The sequence below is a fragment of the Anas platyrhynchos genome, chromosome 7 (assembly GCF_047663525.1).
Source record: "Anas platyrhynchos isolate ZD024472 breed Pekin duck chromosome 7, IASCAAS_PekinDuck_T2T, whole genome shotgun sequence".
Classification (NCBI taxonomy): domain Eukaryota; kingdom Metazoa; phylum Chordata; class Aves; order Anseriformes; family Anatidae; genus Anas; species Anas platyrhynchos.
The window spans coordinates 25,817,475-25,838,707 of NC_092593.1; the positions used below are offsets into that span (position 1 = coordinate 25,817,475).

At 37.7% G+C, this 21,233-nt stretch overlaps 1 protein-coding gene across 3 annotated transcripts in view; it reads right to left on the reverse strand.

The window, feature by feature from the left end:
• Window positions 1–21,233, reverse strand: part of PDE1A (phosphodiesterase 1A) — a 221,846-nt gene that overhangs the window by 194,497 nt on the left and 6,116 nt on the right. The window contains exons 1-2 of one of the 3 annotated variants that reach the window (XM_072041054.1): window positions 20,142–21,072; window positions 18,989–19,025 (exon numbers count right to left, since the gene is read on the reverse strand). In XM_072041054.1, coding sequence (XP_071897155.1) covers window positions 18,989–19,014 — 26 coding nt within the window. In that variant the 5' untranslated portion in view covers window positions 19,015–19,025; window positions 20,142–21,072. Of the gene's footprint in view, window positions 1–14,395; window positions 14,462–18,988; window positions 19,026–20,141; window positions 21,073–21,233 lie in introns of those variants that run through there. The other 2 variants (XM_027461479.3, XM_072041055.1) reach the window with 2 other exon arrangements.

A 21,233-nucleotide genomic window follows, 5' to 3' on the forward strand; every position in this document is an offset into this window, starting at 1 on the left:
CCTATTATTCTTCTTACCAAAATATAATAATGAGAGTCTTTCTCACCCTCTAAAAAAGGAGAGATTTATATCCCTGAGCAAGCTCTGTTATAAGAATAGGGACATAAATTTAATGAATTATAGATTTGGCAAGGAATCAGGAAGCCTTAGAGGATTTCCAAACTACAATAAATTGCTGGTTAAAAAAGAAAGCAAGTCACATACTTGTATTACATACGTGTTTTGATAGAAAAAAGACAGTAAGTACTTCCATTTTTGTAGTATTTGCTTCTTTACTACCTGTTTTTATCTTGGAATTCAGTTCTCTCCACATCTCCACATTCAATCACTTAGGGATGAAGGCTTCCATAAAACATTCGAACCTTTGGATTTAAAAAAAAAAAAAAATCTAAAAACAAATATTAACCCTGCAATTTTTCTTGAATATACACTGAGAACAGAAACAGCTATTGACCTCAGTAACTAAAATAAATCTTTCACCTCTTTTTGTTTCTCCTATAAAAGCAGCAGCACAAGCAAGAGGAAGCCACTCTGCCTGGCATTGCACCTACCAGAGGTGAGCATCCACAAGTAGACATTTACCACAGATCAGCAGGCACGTGGTAATTCATTGCCACAAAAAGCAGCAGTTCTTCACTTTCACACCTGCTCCATCACACATCTGACCACAAGTCAGTCAGACCAGATGCAGATTTTCTCTGAAGATGTGCTCAGGATGTTGGAGGGTATCAGTTTGAGTGCTGGGATTGACTAATGAACAAGTCTGTTTTAAAAAGTTGGGAGGCTCCACCTCTGAATCTTGCTTGGACCTATCTTTGCCACTCCTAAAGGCTATGTTGATGCAAAATTAAAACCCCACTGAAAAATCAGGAAGCTGAGATAAAATGCTGCTGAATGAAGGAGCAGCTGCAGCAAGAATGTCTTCTGGCAGATGGACTGGGAGTCCTGACTCAAATATGTAAGTTGGTTTAACACTATGGAAGATAATTTGCATGCCTAAAGCACAGTTATTAAATTATTTCCCTTAAGAGCTGGATACTTTTAGAAGAGCATCCTACTGAAGATGGCAAGGAGCCACCCACTTCCATTAATGGACCCTTGGAAAAAAAAACTGAAGTCTAACGCAGGAAATATGTCTGGTTTAACAGTAACCAATGCTTTAACTACTGATATAAACAAAAATTAGTATCTACAACAACACAGAATTCCAAACACTAACATTGTTAATAGCAGTGCTTACCTCTCTTGGAAACAAGCTTGCTTGCTTTCTTTCATTTAAAGCTCCACCAGTATCACCACATTAGTGGCTAATTGCTTTTGATGACAGAGGCAAAAGTGGCTGTGTGCACAAGACCCATCTTTCCCCGAGCACCAACAACAGCAGACCTTTACTTTTAGGAAAGGAAGGAGCTTTCTGTTGCCACGCTTCCCTATGCATCAGCTATGCACTCCTGTAATAATGGACCCCATGGGGAATGTGGAGCAATGAAAGTGGAAAAGGTAAGAGGCACTTCCAATCCTTTGAAGGACCCTAGACATAAGTGATAACAGTCACATGAGTGCAACTGCTTTACTCAGTTTAATTTTTTAATGCCAGTCAGCTAAGAATGTGCTGGAATTGAAGATGTGAATCTGATCTGATATGACACTGCTACCTAAAGGGGCAACTACCCCTTTATATACCTATTAACTTCCCACTACCCCTAAGTAGAGTGTTACTGCCTTGTATTAGTGCAAACATTTTTATGGCCACATGGTAAGCTTCTCAGAAAACTGATTTGGCTGGAACTAAGCCAGCAAAAAACATAAAACTGATTCATTTGCAATCAGAATGGTTCCTTGCTTCAGCATACTGTGTGCTCTGTTGGCAGCAGTCCAAGGGACAGGGCAAAATGCATGGCAGAGGATGGAAGGGAAGGCAGGATTTCTCCTTCCGGTAGGAGCCTGGCTTAAAAACACCAAAGTCAGAGACGTGGTATTAGTTATCTACTCTGAACGGAAACTGTACCCAGGGACTGTACATCTTTTACCTTTCATTAAGATCTACAGCAAAATGCCAGCATTTCCTTAGATCTTGGAATTATACATACCTGGTTCAATAATGAGTCCTTGGTTACAGCAGAGTGCTTACGATTTTCTTTAAGCATGTACATTTCCTTGAAAAATAACACCGTTCTTTTCATTCCAGAGGTGAAACTTGGGAGAAGCGGTGCACACTTCATAAAACTGAGAGCCTGCTTTGAAGACCAAAATAGTAGCTTGGTAGTCAATGCTCCAAAATGCGAAAGCGATGGCTGGGTATGCTACTGAATGAATCATAGGCGGGGAGGGAATTAATCAGTGTAAAAACTTCAGTGCATAAAGTAGAGAAACTAAAGGATCTGCAATTTGAACTGCTAATTTCATTGTCTTTCCAACATATTTCCATGCTACAGACAATCTTTAATGTCTCTTTGAGGCATTGCCATTGCTGAGGGCTCTTCAGTGAAACTAACCATATCTGAGCTTCTTTAATTTCCCAGGATGTGTAATATAACTGCAACTGAAGCTTTTTAATATCATTATCAACCAGAAAGCACAACTTAAATTTCTTCAATTCTATTTCTTCTGTAGATACATTTTTATGGTTATCCAAGTCCAACATGATAATTTATCATGCAGAAGTGGTTATGCTAATCTGTATCTATTTCTACTGTAAGAGGGTGGGGATGAGGGAACTTATGCCTTTCAACAAGAAACTTTAATGTGGAAAAATACAGTTTATTTTAAAATGTCATTCCTATGACATTTTGCCTTTTTTGGAGACGCGTGGCTTGTTTAAAAGACACAAGCAATTAGGAGCCCACAGTTCCCCAAGGAAATAGAAAAGTGAGTCCGATTTCTAAAAGCTGCATAAAAGCACAAAAACTTAAGCATTAAATTCAAACTTTCTGTTTAATTATTGCCAGATTTTAGAATCTTTATTCCTTAAACAACTTTCCTTCCTAAAACATCCTACCAACTAGACCTTTCATGAAGTAAAACCCTTCTTTTACTACTGGACTTGCAAAAGCTAAAGTGAAGAAGTATTCTCAAGTCTTGTAGCTGATGCAGATTCTCATCTTTGCTAATAAAAATATTTTATCAAATGTCACAAAGCCTGCGATTATATCGACTCCATTTGCAGATGCTTGATAGCAACTGAAATGAAATTCAGGAGGTATTCAACTGTGCATAAGGACTTAATTAAATCCTTCCACTACTTGACATTATAGATATTCATAGCTCTGAATTTTGCTCTCAGAATTTCTTAGATTTCAGCTTTGTGTCTTGAATGGAAGTTCAGTTACTTACTCAGTATTAGACATGAAAGAACAGAGTTATTCATATAAATGTATGACTATTAGTAAAACATTCTTTCTTTGAAAAGGATGCAAAAGACATACACAGACATTACTGAGCTCTACAATAGTCACTCATACAGAACTGCTGCAATGCAACTATTTGTACAATGAGAGAAAGTATCTTTAAGGAAATGCGTGCATTTGAAACTGTTGGATGTCTACACCCCTATTCTCTCTCATTCTGTAATTACCAATGCCATTAACTTGCAACTGGAAATCTCTTCTCTAGAAAGCAGCACCTCCAACAACACAACATTCCCCCAGCACTCAGTAGTCCAAAAGCTAAAAGCACCAACCCGATCTACATATTCTTCCCAGATTATAGAACTCTATCAGCATTTTGTTATTTAGCACAGAGTTATGGTTTTCTGCCTTCTCCCACCAGTCTCCACATCAATTTTCTGCTTATTATTGCCCAACTCTTTCTAATTCAAGAGAATAACAAATAAACTAATAAATACAAGTTTCTAATAGCCTCACTATACACCGCTCATGAGATACTACACTATGGTCACCCTACTCAGACCAGGGCAGAAAAGGCCTACATACAATATATCTGTTAACCAAAAAGGGCAATTGTCTGTGGAATGTTTTTGCAGTACCTATTGCTTTTTGTCTTTTGAGTTACATTACCACGTGTGGTATACAAAATTGAAGAGAAAGAAATAGACTAATCTTTTCTTATCAAGAATGAAATAGCAAGATGTTAATGCCCATAAATGCAAGATAAAAAAATAGCTGCATTACATGGATATAAAATATTTTTTAAATCCTAATAAAATGATAAAGCAGCCATTACCATTGCAGTACATAACCAAAAAAAAAAACAAAAAGTAAAGTGAACATATATATATGATTTCTGTCACTTGAAATATTTAACGCAGCAATCCTTTCTCATAATTTAAGCACTTTTCTACTGTTCTCTGCATCATCACTCTGTTAACATTATCTTCTATATCTTTTCTGGATCTACAGAAACATACACTCACATGTTACTGTGGTTACTCTTACTAACAAAACAAATCTGCACACCATAAAGTCGTCATTCTGTAAAGGGTTCTGCAATGCCTATTGTCTTTGAATAATGTTTAGGAAGAAATACTTGTTAAAAATATCAGGAAAAAGTGATACAATGCTTATGAAATAGGATCTCCTTTGAAAGAGTACTTTAAAAAACATATTAAAAAAAAATCAATAATTCTACAGAAAGCTGAGAACACAGAAAATTCCATTGTCCATCATACCCCTATGTACATATGTATATACATATGCCATATATCTATATATATACCTATATCTATCTATATATCAATATCTATATATATATAAATATTCCATACTTTTAAACCCAGTAGCCTTTCACAGTTTATTTGGGCTTCTCTAATATATTGCAGAGGTTAATATAAGGATAAAGATTCCTTACATTCAGCATTTTAAGGAGATAATTCGAATTTTAGAATGTCAAACACAAGGCAAATGTTAAGTTAAGAATAAGCTATCCACATTGATCTATGCTTTGCTAGAAAATGCTGTAGTCTCTATAGAAAGTACTTTTCTCCATTTCTGTATGTGCATTAATCTCATTTGCAACATATTTGAAAGATCAGCCTCTATCTTCAATGGTTCCTTTTTGAAAAATAAAACAATGATTTTAGTATAAGCTTCCCCTTGCTGCAAGTGACATATTCTATCTGTCCTTTCTGAATAAATGCATAATGCATTTAATCAACTAACCCTAGACCACACTGTTAATCAGCACTGGAATATGATTTATCAGTACCCATTTCCAGTTTCATTTGCAAAAATAATTAATTAGCTCGTGAAATTACAATTCTGTGAAGAAGAAACTATGCCATTATCACTCAAAAGTAAAGCTAGACATAGCCCTTACTCATCTTTGGATATGTAAGATTCTGAAACATTTTCTTCAATTAGACTCATATGTAACATGACCTTTTCTACAGTGAAAAATTAATGTTTGAATCAGGCAAAGTATCTGATTTGAATCAGACGTATTTCTGAGGATTTTATTTAGGTTTAGCATCAATTAGAATTTTTGCTGTGCTCCACAAGTATGTGCTAGAAAATAAATGGCTACAAAAATGCATATAGTGAAAAAAGATTTCGAAAGAAAAGTTACATGCATTTTGATTGCATAAATTGCAACAGGGCACTTCCTACAAATAAAAGGGAGAATTTATTGGGGCCTGGAAAGATATGACAAAGGATATAAAGTAAGACATTATAGAATACTAACTTTTAGTTTGTTGGTATAAGAAAAATAGCACATTTTGAAACTTTAGGGTAAAATGCAGTAAATAGAAGACTTACTTTAGTGGGGTCAAGATTCCACATGGAGGGGGCAAAATGCCTCATAAGGGACATTAAAAATCAATGTAGGTAAATAATCAATGTAAGTATATTCCTCTGGAATTAACCCTTAATTTCACATATGGTGAAAACATCCATCTTTATTTGCACATCCTTTGAAATGAAGTCCTGGACATTTTATTGTAGAAACATTTGTCCCCGCTACTTAGATTAAACAAAATCCTTCAGCAAATTTTGTGTCTAGTTTGTGAATCAGCTAGAAGACAGGCGCTGGAACAAGGCTCATCGTCTGTTTACCAGATATTTCGTGTATGCTGGCCAGCACATTACTCTCATTTAAACAGAGCCCATTCTCAAGAAGCTGCTGTTTACTCACAGCAGTAAAATATCCCTCAGAGTCCAGCCAAATAAATTCAAGCCCACATAAACTTTCTAGTTACTACATGGGGCAATACAGGGCACAGGACGTGCTATTTCTGGGTTCTGTAACTGCCTAATGACAGGTTTCCATTCGCTTCTTATTTCTCTTGCCACACCCTTAGGACAAGATAACTCACTGAAATACACAAGAGATCTCTTCCTGTGGCTACAGCTCCACCATCCCACCTTCACACAGCAGTGAGAGGGAATGCAAACAAAACATTGCTCAGAATAATTGGAAAGATATAGGAAATGCCATATTGCAAGTTTTCCTCTTCTCATAAGAATACTCTCAAAAGTACATGTAACAAACTACATAAATATTCACATAAACAACTACAGAAAGCTAGAATTAATTGCTAAATGCATCAGTCTGATGCAGGACTAGAGTATATTTATCTTTGCTTTGTCTAATGGAAAGAGCATTTAGGCTGTGTAAACTGCTGCTGATGGAACTGTCAGTCATTCAGACAAGTAAATAACTTTTTTCTTCCAAATTATGCTTTCTGAAAATTTTTGTAGCTACTTAGCCTCCATCCCTTTCTGCCTGCAAGGCCTGATTGCTGTTAGAGGTTCTTTCACTTATGTCCAGAAATCTCCAGCTCCTGGAAAAGTTCTTCTGAGATCTTCTGGCCTGCTTCTTCAGACTCTGAATCTGAGTTTCAGGCACAAAGTCTGAGCAGAACAGCCTTCCAACAGTGCCTGAATACTGTCTCATACATCAGTCCCAGCCAAGTCAACTGGCATCTGAGGAACACTTTGAATTCAGAAGCTCCTTTCTCAACATAAGAAGAACCTGCTCTTAGAGCCAGTCCTTTAGAGCTTTCTCCCATTTGGGCTCATTATACTCTACATGTAACAGGAAGAGCTGCTTGAACAGTACAGTCCCATGCCTTTTAGAGCCAAATTCCCAAGGCAACAGGAAAGAAGGTTGAGAAGGATGGACAAGGAACGGACAAAGAAACTGAAGTCCATCTGCCTTTGTAAGGCAAACTAACATGTTATTCTGTAATTGGAAAAGGCCAATAAGTGGCAGGTAATTACAAAGGATTGGCTAACATGTGACGGTTTGGTAGGCTAGAAGTAACCTGCTGACCTGGAGCTAATCTCATTTTTGTGGCACTGTACCAGCTGAAAAGTTAACTCAGCCTCTCTGTCTCCCACTGCTCATTGTTGTCCTTGAGAAAGGATGTCACACCTTCCCAGCCTGCTGCCTGGGTGCTTGCATGGCAGTAACTTCTGGCCCTTTCTAGTAAGAAACAAAATTTGTGCCAGGGAAGAACTATATGCTTACTGTTTAAACTTACCCAGCTTATTTTGACTCCAGCAGGTAAGAAATTTTTTCACAGAAAGAGGAGGGCTGGTAACCTCTGGAAGTACAGATGGAACAAGAACAGGACATGCATCTAGAGCCGATGCTCATTTTCAGAAGGCTGGATCATTTTTGGTTTTTCTTTTCTTTTCCTTAAATGTGCACATAAAATTGCTTGTTACTTTAGTATTAATCTTCAGAGTATCATATTGCCAGTTTTAAAATGGGAATAGAGAGAGCCCTGTGCTTCAGAGAAATGTGAAAAATCAGCTGGTTGCTATTTACAACGTTGTTGCACATGTATGCTAAGCACCAGAAAGGCCTATAGTTAACAGCTCTGTCTTAATTCTGTGCTAAGAACTGAGCAGGAAACAAAGCACTAACCATGGAAAAAAAAAAATACAAAGAATAGCTTTATACTAAATGCATATAATCTTCTAATTACTGTCTTTTAGTATACTACAACACACACACACACAAGCAACCATAACAGCTGCTAATTAAAAAAAAAAAAAAAAGGTACAAACAGCTGTGATTTACTATTTTAAGCACTTTCTATTAGTCTTAGCAAAGCTATTTCAGTCAAGTTATTTGTGATTAAGAAGGTACCTTGGTAATAAACTGGACTAAACCACAAGCATAGCTCATGGTGAAAAATGTTACATACACTGAGGTAAGATGTTTGGGTTAGTATTTTCTGAATATTCTTTTAAGTTTACAGAGCATTCTAAGAGCATGCTGTAAGTAACAGATGGATGGAGAAAGTGTGTCCTGATAAATTACATACATTTCTGTTCCTATTTGAATTGTAAATACCATGTTGGTACAAGTTACCCTGTGAATAAGTTGCAGTACACACTTACATAATCTTCTGCTAACGTGAAGTGTTGAAGAAATGCTTGGTGTTAGCTAGAAGCCTGACAGAATGAATTGAATGCAAGCAAAAGGCATCTAATACTGAATACTGACTTTGTAAACAGATTTTTGATGGATTTAGCTCTATCGTTTATAAACCAAGAAACTAAACATAAAGTGCAATTAGGAGGTTGAATGTCTTCAGTACTAAATCCCTTGCAAATCGCTACATGAAATATGGAATCTGACACTCAGAATTAATAAATCCTCTGTTTTAGCATTTTATCAAAACAAGAGCTTTTTTCTCCACTGTTCTCTATTCATATACATTTTGGAAATGTTCCATCTCCCAGTGCCTTGAAATGAAGGTATCCAGCACAATGTGTACAAGGCCAAGCAGCTGAAACTAAAGTGTGCTTTAAACTCTGATCCAGACTTCCACTCTCACTTTGGGTGAGTCCAGCTGCATCCAGACCAAAGCTGGGAATGCTTCCCATCTCCTGGACTTGAGCAAGCACCATGACTAACAGGAGGTGCCTGTGTGGGCACCACCACCTGCTCTTCCTCTCCTGTCACTCTGGAAGCATTTTGGGAAAGAAACTCAACCTTACAGGGTAGAAAGGGCATCATATGGTGCAAATACAACCTTAAATAACCTGTCTTGAACAAGCACCTTGATAAATTCTTAAGCTTATTTATTTAGCGTGGAAAAAATGCAATCAACAAGCTAAAATTAAATTATCACTCTAGCCATGAACTCCAAGCTGCTGCAACACTATGCAAAGTCTGCTGCCAGTTGGAAACCGGACACATGGCTAGCTAGTCACAAATCATGGCTTAAAAAAAAACACAACTACAAAACTAAAACTAAATTTCACATGCCTACTGATGTGTAGCAGGAAGTTACATGCAATATATATGCTTTCACAAATATGGAATACCATATTCCGACCTCTTCAACAAATTTCTTGTTTTCTCACTGCCTGCACAAGTAGAACACCTCGAGATGCACAGATGAAAGCCTTTTCTCTGTGTTACTGCACTCAGGGTGCCTTGAAACTTCTTTAAAAGAAAATGGTCATAAATTGTCTCTTATTATGTAAATAGTATTTCTTCAACCACAAATCTTCCCTAGCATTCAAAAAACACAGATAATGGTGAGATGGCAATGACTTTATGAACTGAGAAATTTCCAAAGATATTGGTAAATAAGTGTCCTACAGTGCCAAGATAATTTCTTCTGCATCTCAGAGACAGAAAAGATTTTACATTAAATTACATATTAATAGAAATAGATTTATTATCTTTGTAAAGCAATTTCTCTCACTGCAGAAAACTGTGAAATGGGCTCCCTCTAGAGTCTTTTCTCTGATACAAACTTTGAATTAAAAAAGATTGCATAGATCATTTATATGCATCAACATCATAGTCAGTTCCTCTCAAAAAAAAAAAGTTCTGAGATAGCACAAGTGAGAAAATTTTACATTCCCAGTTAAATAATTTTGTGTATTTGTACAGATCAATTAAATTCTTAATGCAGCACAGTAAATTTTGTTCTTGTATATATTTACCACAAGATCCAAATAAATTTTGAGATATTTCAAAAACCTGAAGCAAAGTGTAGAGCTGGAACCATCCATCTGTATGAAAAAAAAAATGGATCTTGAAATAAATATGTTAAGAGTATGGAAAAACATTCTTTTCCCCTCAAACACCACTTAAAGTTTTTGTAGTTATTCTAATAAAAGTTGCATTACCTTAGTGTTTGATCTTGTTTAATTCACATCAGTAGACACTTTTGTACCAGTATGAACATGAGAACATGCCATCAGATTATTAGCTCCAGAGTAATTAAAGAAGAGCACAAGAAGTGTGGGTGGGCAACTTTTGCTATCAGCTATGGAAAGCTGTATTATAACACATCACTTATGCTCATCTTCCCCCCTCAAGACAGAGTGTGGCGGGAAGATGGCGAACAACAGGGTGAGGCTGGGCTGTCTTCTCCCCCACCAAATACACCAGGGCAGCAGAGCTGAACAAGCACAGATAGGGGAGAAGCTGAGCCAGGAAAAAAGCTGCTGTCATTCTTTTTTCTTCTAAAGCAAAGGTGAAGCAGACTGTATATGCTCCCTGACATAATTCTGTGAGGTGCAAATATATAGTACCTCTTTTTCCACCTAATACAACCAGCAGTGATGAATTCTAAGGAAGGAAATACATTAATTTTACAACAATAAGCTGTTACCTTTCCAGCCTTGTGTTTTTATGTTATTTTGTTTCCCACTCTTTGGAGAAGAAGAAAAAAAAAAAAAGCCTTTGCCTTCAGAGAAACAGTATATTGTAGACATGCAGCCTCTTCCAGAATGAAGAAAGCACTACTGCCTCATAAAATTGACAATTACAATTATGTAATTAACTTAGTTTTATATAATTTACAACTCAAAATAAACATGTGGATTAACATTAATTTGTCATTAACAGAGATACAACAAACCAAAAATGCTCATTTCACTTCCTAATGCTAGTATTCATGCTCGTTTTGCTCTGCAGTTTCTATCTTATGTTGTACCTTAAAAAAAAAAAAAAAAAAAAGCATATTACTAGATTAAGACATGTCTTCTTAGTTCTGAAGGTTCCTTCAGAACAGTTAAGAAGAGTTGTCATAGATTTTTGCTGCAGATTATCAGTTATTTCATATTTCTTGTTTTCTGTTTGCTAAGTACTAAGTACTGCTAGGACAGATATCGTAGTCATTCTCCGCAATCTGGCCATGAAAAGGTATAACAAGAGCCTGCTGCCTTGGCTATCTCAGTTTTCCTTAAACACAGACTGAGCACAGAAATTTTCTTTATAGTCTCTTAAAATAACAGTGACACTGCTTAAGAGAAGAACAGGTTGAATGGAATCGTGCAGTCCCTTGGGCTTTTGATACGTGTACATCAGAGTCCAGTTGGTAAATAGGACCCCAGACCAAGAGCAACAGTATTCTAGGAAAGTTAATCATTTTTGAAAAGCACTTTGTATTTGGGTTGTAAGCACCAAGACAAATAGAAATAAATCCGTTATATGATATATATTTTCCTTTCTTTATGCTTCAGTGCAAAATAATTACATCACATGAATTTCTGTTACTAATGCAGGTAAATCTTCCTTATAGTTTCATCCATTAATAAAACATGCTAGCATCTGTTATTGTGTTGGAAAGAACTAACAAATATTATACACAGCATCAAGTAAGTTTACAACCAATTCAGGACTTCTTATAGAGCTCAGTGTGCCCTGAAGTCACATTAGCATGCTTTCTTTTCCATAGGTCCTACAGCTCCCCATGAGTTGGGTAAAAAATGTGCTGTTTGAGCATGCTTGGAAGGTAAGTTTTTGAAAAATAATCAAAGGAATGAATGACTATCAAGGTAGATTTCTTCAGGGAGAACCCCTTCTGGTATCTCTATATTTTATTTAAAAGGTTTTCAGTAAATGTGTATCACAAAATCTCAGTGCATGGCATCCTACAATACACCATCTGAAAGCATAGTAACATTTAGTCTGTGATTAAAACCATTTTATAACAACATCCTACAAAAAATATGTTCAAACGTGAATAAATTAAATAGTTCCTCTAAACCAGTTGTCTACATAGGAAATCAGCAGCCACGGCGGCCAACCCCCAGCAGGGTAACTTTGCAGCTCCACGCCCTTACTGCTGCTAGTGTAGCAGCATGTCTGGCCTGAGGCTGAGCTGAGGCTAAGCCTTTTATACTCCTGACCCAGAAGCTAGGCAGCACACTTCTGGGAGCACTGACGCCATCAGTAGACAGGATGGAGTCAACACTGAGAGGTCTGAGCATTAAATTGCTGCATCCTAGCTGAGACAACCAGGTTTTCTCCTTTCCAAGGAGATGAGAGTTAAAAACATCCCTCTCAGCTGAGCCTGGCATCTTCCTGCCATGAAGCTGGCACCTGCCATGTCCTGCGAACAGAATGCGCTGCAGCTGCCAGCAAGAAGTAAGGAGAAGGTAGCGCCTGGTGAGGACAGCCCTGTGGAGCCCTGTGCCCACTCTGCCTGGTGCCAATCTACAGCACCATCCCATTCTGGCAGGCAGCTCCATCTTTGGGGGGACTTCCTGAATGGAAACATGACCAGAACTATGCAAACAGTGAGGTCTGGTTAACCACAGTTTACTGAGACAGGTATTCTGAGAAATAGATCTTAGGACAAATAGGCTCTTCTCTACCCGATTTAAGAGGTAATCATTGCATTTTCTTCTAATGCACTGAATGTCACAAAAATGAATACTGATATTAAAGCTGTTTACTTTGAAAACAGCTACAAAGCTCTTAGTAAATATTGCATGTTTGAACAAATGCCAACCAGCTAAAAAATGCTTACATGTTTAAAATAAACATCAAAGACAGTCAGGGTTGAAGCATCTTGATTTGCAGTCTCTGTATGAATGCTAGTTTACATAACAAAAATGAATCACAGTTGCTTTGGCTTCCACCATGTTTCAATACATTCTTGGATCACATTAATACATTATGGCATTTCTACAACTGTCAGATTTGTTACCTTGATTGTACAGACTTAAATTCTGCAAACACTTGCACACAGAAATATCATCTTTTTTTTTTTTTAAGTATACAGCACTTCAATGTTGTCTTTTTTTTCCGTTTGTTTTCCATGTGCACATAAATGCAAATTGCCTACAGAACTCAGACCACGTGTGCTAAGCAGTTTCCTCCTACTTTGAAATCAGACCTAACAGCCCTACTAATATCCTCATAATTTGCTTACAAGAGATCACGATTATTACGGCCTTTCACTTTAAACATCATTTGAGCACAGAGTCACAATCAAACATAAACAGACTTTCTTCATTCAAATATCACTTACTAAAGAAGTTGCAGGAAGCTGAGATTTCCAAAGCTGTGCTGAGGACGCAGTGACAACTCCCATTCAATTCCATAAAACTACGCCAGTTCACACCACAGTGAAAGCAGAGTTCTCTGCTCACGATCCGGCCCAGCAAGCACACTGGACATTTGAACCCAGCATTTAGTCTTTAGCACGTAAGCTTATTGCAAGTATCTCATGGGCAAACTTGCTGAATTGATAGATACTTCAAAAAGCTAGTGTTTATTAGATATCTTCACATTCTTACAATTTCATCATAGAAGTTAAAACTATATGATGATTCAGAGTGCAAATTAAGCATCTATTTTTGGATTATGAATTCTAACAGGAGCACAGGGACCAATTTTGAAGGAATATAGATAAAAATAATACCATTAACATCAGCTCCAAACTAATGAGCTAAGTTTAGCTGGTTACTGTTCTTCAGGCTCATTAATGATAACTGAATATGAATCACAAGAAATGTAAAATACGTTGTTTTTTTTCCTATCAGGCTTCTTAAACATTTTCGTTTCATTAAAATTACACATACAAGGTAAACAGATGGACAATGCAAGGCAATCAGTTTTAAATTCCCTGTACTAACTCAGAAAAGGAATAAACTGCAGCACCCTTTACAGTTAGAATTATAAACAATATGTGTCATACCAGTAGAAAGGAAGGCTTTTACTTACATTGTCACCTGCAGAAATCAAAATAAGCATGGTATCTGATACAAAAACCTTATTGTATACTAAGATAGCTACAACATATGTAGAAAAGGTCATATTAACATGCCACATACATGTACACAATTTGATACTCCAGTGCTAGAATATGAATAAACCTTTATCTGCTTGCAAAATGGAAGGGGTAGCATTATCATTTTATCATTGCCAACAACAGCAGGCAAACACCAGCTCCATCCTTCAGTGGTAAAATACTAAATATACCAAAGGAATAATCTTTGTACCCCAAGGGAGGATGATTTTAAACCTCAGTGACAGCAGAAAGTTATGTTTCTAGTCTTCAAAGAAGCTGCCACACAGCTTGCTCCTACAGTGCATGAGAATATGTAGAGATTTGTTAAAAACATATTGTTTCCACTACACTGAGTGTTATGGTTCAGGTTAGAAGAAATATAACAGCCCTGAAGAAATACTGAGGCATGAAGACTAGTAAAATACAGTTGTGACATACCTGCATGTTGATGAGAGGACTTGCCCTCCACAAATAGCACCATACAGCCCAATCACAAAGCCCTCGCTTTGAAGAACATTTACAAGAATAATGTTTGTGACGTCAAAGGAACTATTTTTGTGAATTCATTGGTGAGTAAAAGATCACAACTTAAGCCAATAATTTGAAAAATACTCATCTTTAAATAACCAACCCAGTATGAGCCCATCAGTCACTTTCACTCCCTTTGACGGGCATGACTTTATATCCTCTAGTCTAAAAATGTCCAGCTCTGCCTACCTCAACTCCATGTGCCCGATCACTGACTTTTATCCCTTCTTTCTGTCTTTTCTCTCTTCTTCCCATGAACAGAGCCGTTTCTAGTCAAAGTTACAGTCTAGCTAAATTTGGACTAGATGGTCAACCAGAAGTAACCACACTCCAAAGAGCACAACACTTAGGCATAAGCCCATGAATGGAGTGCTGGAAGTCTGGGCTTCAGCCTGGAGCAGAGCATTCAGTCGCACGTACACATACAGGCTAGCAGACCTAATGCTGAGGAATGAGAAAGCTGGGTGGTGAAGGGAGGAAGGAAGACTAATATAGACCTGTCTCATTTAATCTGGATTCATATCATCAGTTTAAAGTCACGCAATATGACTTGATGTTCATGGGACCACGGCAGTTTGTGAAGATGGGTAATCTTAGTGCTGCAACATGAATGTTTTGATTTAGTTTTGTTTTCTTCTTTTTTGTTGTTGTTTGTTTGTTTTGTTTCAAGAACATGCCAGGCAGCTAATAGTCGTGAAAAAGTACTTGTGCAGCATCCAAAATGGCAGTAAGTCAGTAGAATTAAAATAGGATGCTAAAAATGTGAAACTAAATATTTCACCTATAAAAATAAGATGCTATCTAATCCTATAAAAATAGGATGCTTAGATTTTCCCTTTGGGAAATTTTTAACCAATAATTAATGAGAAACAGTAAGCCCATCTTGCCCATTTACTAAATATTGTCAACATTAAGAGTGGTTCCCATGCTTTGTTTGCTCTTTCTTCTCTTTTTTATGCAATTAACAGGTGACTGTCTCTGCTAATCTCTCCAAAGTAACACATCTGGAATCGTTTTTGAAGGTTTCTGCTTGGTTTTAGATTTATTTTTTTTTGAAGAGCTGCATTGTTGTTACTACTATGGTTTAATAAATAAAATAAATAAATAAATAAACTTTCAAGGATACTAGGAACTTAAGAACTGACTCACCAATATTTAAAACATCAAATGATGAAATACTTGGACAAATACACCATCTGTTACATTATGGCTGTTTGCATGCCCACTTCTACCTAAAGTCTCACTTCAGGGGATATGGAGTTTTTTTTGGAAGTTTATGGATACGTTGTGACCAAATTAGTCACCTTCACCCTTAAATTTTTACTGAGTTAGAAAAAACTGTTAAGCCATTACTAAGAGTAGAGGAAAGACAGGACTTTTGGAAATAAATCTGTCAAATTTTGTTGTAGTCCACGTAAAGGTAAAAAAGCAATCTCTGAACACCTCTTCAGAGAATATATCTGAAAACCTTATACAATGCTGCAACTCAAACCTTACTTGTAAATAAAAAATTATCCTACTTAAAAAAAGACTTTTTAAGTGTTTGTTAGCACTTCATGCTCTTATAACAACATTTGTATGTGTTAAACCATGCATTAAAACATATAATTTTTTTCTTTGAGGGTATAAGAAAGCAAAAAAAGGCTTGTACAAGGGAAAAACACCTTAAAGAACCTTAATCAGGAATTCATAAGATTAACCACTGGCAGATCAAGTCAGATGGAAAGTAGAGTCGTGTATTCAAGATCTGTGAAGAAACCCTTAAGCTGAAGTATACGTTACAGGAAACTTCTGCCCCCACAGTCTTACCTCATTTTATCTTCTCATCTTTTCTAAACTGTCAGAAACTGTCCTTCTGAGAAGCACCTTGCAAACAGCTTTTCAATTGCATCAGAGAAAATCCAAAGAAACTAAGTTCCAATAGAATAAAACTCTGAGTGTTTATAACACCAAATGCCACATATCAGAATTTTAAAATCTGATAGGAACGCTATGAAATTCCTGTGTTAGGCTTTAGTTAGGATTCAGCAGGTAGTTTTCATTTGTGCAAGGGTTCTCCAGGAATCCTGCTACCAGGAATAACAGAAGAGATGTATCCTTTCTGCTCAGTTTCTCCTGCCAGCTCCATGTAACATGAGTTTGTGTTGATTTTAACAACCTGAAGCGGGAACTAGTTTGCAAACACAAGGGCCCGAAGAGCTGTATCATATGACACCAAACAAATAGATTACAGAAAAAAAACACAGCCGATGAATGGAAAAAATAAAGCCCAAATCCTCCTAAGTTACCCACTATCCATGATATGAAAACCTTCAAACTCTCACAGTCTATCTACTTCAGCTTTTATCCGTTTAAAGCTACTAAGAATAAAAAACTCAAATGCCAAAGTCGATAATTTCAAATTCAAAATGTAGTAAAATTAACAGAATTTCTGCAGAACATCCTCTTTGCTAACAATTATATATTTCACTGTGTATTTCCTGAGGACTTTCTGTAGAAGTCCTCAGGAAAGCTGAATGCTAATTTTAAAGCAATCAAAAATGCATAGATGTCTTAAATTACAAGAAATGGCTCTGTAACATCTTGACTATCTAAACAGAAGCAGATGGTTTACATGGCTTTACTGCTTAATTAAACATTTTATACACTCTGTAAAATTCTATCTGATGGCATTCTTTCTGATTTGGCTTTCAAAATTTAAATTACAAAGTAATTTTATATATATGCCATATTAAAATGAGAATTCATAAAAATCTTCATATCCAATACTAACTAACAAATCTAGTTTATTTTCTAATACGGGTGAAAAATTTAATGGTCCACCTCTTTCTTATTTCTTCTTTGGGATAATGCTAACGTCCATCTTTTTCATAAATCTGCTAGATTCCTGTATTTTAAATAGTCCTAATTCAAAAGCCAGTATTTTAGATTTTCCCATACCATTTCCTTTAAAAAATAATAGAGAAACAGAAAAAAATAAGATGGAATTTATTTTATGGAGGACTTCAAACCAACTCCAAACAAGATATAGATATGGATGTTACTATCATAGTAAGATACAGCTAAATGTGTGGGAAAGATCTGAGCAAAACAATAATGAAGAAAGTTTAAAGAAATTGCTTGAAATTCCTGTCATGAATGAAAGACAATTGGGAAGATGTATGCTGTCTCTGAGTTCCCCAGGGACAAAATAAAATCAGTTTACCTAGTTCCATAAAACCACAGTCACATCACTGGAAGTAAAAGAGGAATGCAAGGGAAAGACTGAGCACAGCAGTCAAAATTTTAATTAAATCATTACTAAATACAAACTCGATGTGGTAAGTCAAGTGAAAGAGCGACTTTCACTATCGTTATTTATAGTTACTGGCATGACTTTTTAAAGCAGATGCAAAACTGACGTAGTAAAAGGTAAAAATAGACAAATAACAGCAGTAAGCTGGGTGCTTGTTCAAGTGTATGACTGCTAAAGACAGCCATAGATTGGAATGAGCTTCAAACTGTTCTCATGGCTAATAGTTCAAACTGGATAAAATCCACATGAAAAGGTATTATCATCCGTTGCATACATCAATGGCCTTGCTCAGTTACACTTCACTACAACCCTTGCACAAGCAGATGACAGAAGCCTATCAAAGTGAAGCACAGAAGAGGATGAAGTTGGCTTGTGAGTCATGCAAAGTCACAAGGGTCACAGGTCATTACGCCCTCCACCTACATCAAAAGCTCTACCATTAGAGAGTGTTTTAACCTAAAGTAGCTTTTCTCATTCTTTCCAGGCATTTGTTCAGCACTGCACAGATCAGAACTCCATGAAACTTTGGAGGACTTTTCTGATCACCTTGACCCAACACAAACCCACACTAATGAGTAGGGGAACAAACCAAAACGTTAATAGGTATTCCTTAATTAATGAAAATCAACTATGTAACAGCCCAGTCTGTTATATATTACTGGTACATTGCAGAAAAACACAGAAGTAACATTATTTTGCCATCTAGTTGTACAGACATGTATTTTGATTTAAAACAGCAGTTGAGAAAAGAAAATGGCATTTTATTGACTAAATCAGAATATCAACAGTAGAAAATTGAAGTAATATGATAAATGGACAGTCAGTTGCTAAAGTGAACCCTGTCCTTACAACTATGTAGGAATGTCTGCTTCTCATCTCCATTAACACTCACATTCAGCTTTCACAACCACAGACAAAAAGAAAAGCAGAATAATTAACTCATGGAACTCACTACCATTAGGAACTGAAGCAAATAGTTTCAGGAATATTTTTATACATGCATTGTTTTCAATAACATATATAACCACTATACCTGCATTACTTTAAAATAAATTAGAGTTACTACACTTTAATCATGACTGAAGATCAAGAAATGCCTTTTCTTGTATTCCTCTAGCTAAACAAGAAAGCTTTTACCCTTTGCAATGAATGACACATCTAACATTGCTTTCTAGCTACATATCATAGCGATAACTGAGTTCACTTACCTAGCAGTTGCTTGTATTTCTCTCATTGAAGCTTGATCTGGAAAAAATAAAAATTAAAAAAAAAAATGACTAACTAAAATAACTTAGGACTAAAATATCTCTTATGTTTAACAATTGCAGTAAGTGTCCCTACCTCACCTGAAAGATACCAAGTCAATGAGTGCCCACATAAAGAGATAAAAGTTGCATTTAAATGTGTAATATAAAGCATCATTTAATTTTTTTAAATTGAAAATTAAAAATAATGGTGTCTTTCACTTTAACCTACTTTGTCGCAAAATTATTAGGGAGGAGATTCAAATGTTTCAGCAGATATATATATTTATATTTGTCATTAGTTTGACAGATGTTTTGATTTCCATAAGGTTGTAGTAACATGAAAATCAGAAACTAATTTCTCAGGTACACTCCATATTTTTGTCTTCACTGGCTACTGTTTGTTGTTGGTTTTGTTTGTTTGTTTTGTTTTGTTTGTTTGTTTTTACCCAAATATTTCACAATGGAAACATTTGTTTAGATAGCTGAGACTGAAAAGTAAACAAACAGCATGAATCAATTCATTTCATCAATGACCCTTAAAGTGCTTCTATGGCAGCTTGACCTGGGCTGAAGTACGTAACTTACATTCAGTTTTGTCTGCATAAAAAGGATAGAGAACTATTATCTGACATAATTTCAAACTAAGCACCTGTGTGGAGAGTCAAACTGTAAGCATGTCTGAATTGCATGGGCAGTGTTTCAAATATTTCTTGCAATGCACATTTATTTGAGAACCCACTTTCCAGGCCTTGATCATAAAACAAGTCTATGCAAATAGCAATAATGTGTAGCAAGCTCAGTTTTCAACCATTTTTGAGCTTTATAAAGAAGCCCATCACTTCCCTCAAAAGACCATACCACTTCTGAATCCCTTAATGGCCCTCGCTGTGACAAATGGGACTTTGCTTCTTTGCCTGACCTGGGCAAGGAATACCCCAGCGCACTCCTGGAGGGGTCCCGCAACCCCACCACACCTCAGGTTACTTGTTCTGCCTCCCTCCTCACAGTGGGAAGAACTGTGTTCAGCAGGGCACCCCCAGCAATGTTTCAGGTCTGTTTCTTTTCAGACATTTATGCTCCTGTGCAGATATGTGAGGAAAGAGAAGTGACCAACCATGAGGAGATCACTGCAGTCTGTCCATTCCTGGAGCCTCTCTCTGCCATGAGCCTCGCTGAGGTGAGGGCAGCTCCCTGTGCTGTGGGACAGCGCTCCTGGGGAAATGGGCTCCTTGACTGTCTTTATCTTCAGAGACCTTCAGGCACCCACTGAGAGGCTTCTGGGCTCAGGACAGAGATCAGGGCTTGGCCACATACTGGAGAGCTTGGGGTGTGTCAGTATCCTGGCCGTGCCCAGGCAGGCCTGGCACCACAGAGCTTCCTCAGCACTCCTCCTCCTGCCACTTGCATCTCTTCACTACCAGCCTCCCTCAGCCGGCCAGAGGCTCCCTTGCGGATGCAGCCAGGTCCTCACACATAATGGCCACGTTTGTGTGTGTTTTGGGTTTGTGTGGCAAGGTTTTGGTAGTGGGGGAGCAGCAGGGGCAGTTTCTGGCAGTTTCTGTGAGGAAAGCCCAGGAGCTGCCCCACGTCAGGTAAGAGCTGGTTCTGTCTGTCTCCAACAGAGACTTGCCGCTGGCCAGAGCCAAGCCAGTGAGCGACGCTGGTGGCACCTCTGTGGCGATGTATCTAGGAACAGGCAAGAAACGCTGTGCCACAGCTGTGTGAGAGAGGAGTGAAAACGTGAGAGAAGCAGCCCTGCAGACGCCAAGGTCAGTGAAGGAGGAGGGCAGGAGGCGCTCCAGGCGCTGGAGCAGAAGTTCTCCTGTGGTGTGTGGAGAAGCCCCTGGTGGAGCAGGTGGACGTGCCCTGAAGGGAGCTGCCGCTCTGTGGGACCCGTGCCGAGCAGCCCGCTCCTGACGGGCGGATCCCGTGCCACAGAGCCCCGCGGAGCAGCCCTGCCGCGGGAGGGACCCCTCGCGGGACAGCCCCCACGGCCAAGTGTCGGAGCTGAAGCGCTCGGGGCTGGCCACTATTCCCCGCCCCGCTCGGGAAGAAGAGGCAGAGGAGGGCGGGCGGGAGGAGGGTGTTTCCAGTTTGTTTTCAGCTCTCACTGCTCTGCCGTTATTAATTAATTAATTAATTTTCCTCAAGCCAGTGCTGTGCCCGTAAGGACAACTGGTGACCGCCCGCCCTTATCTCGAGCTTT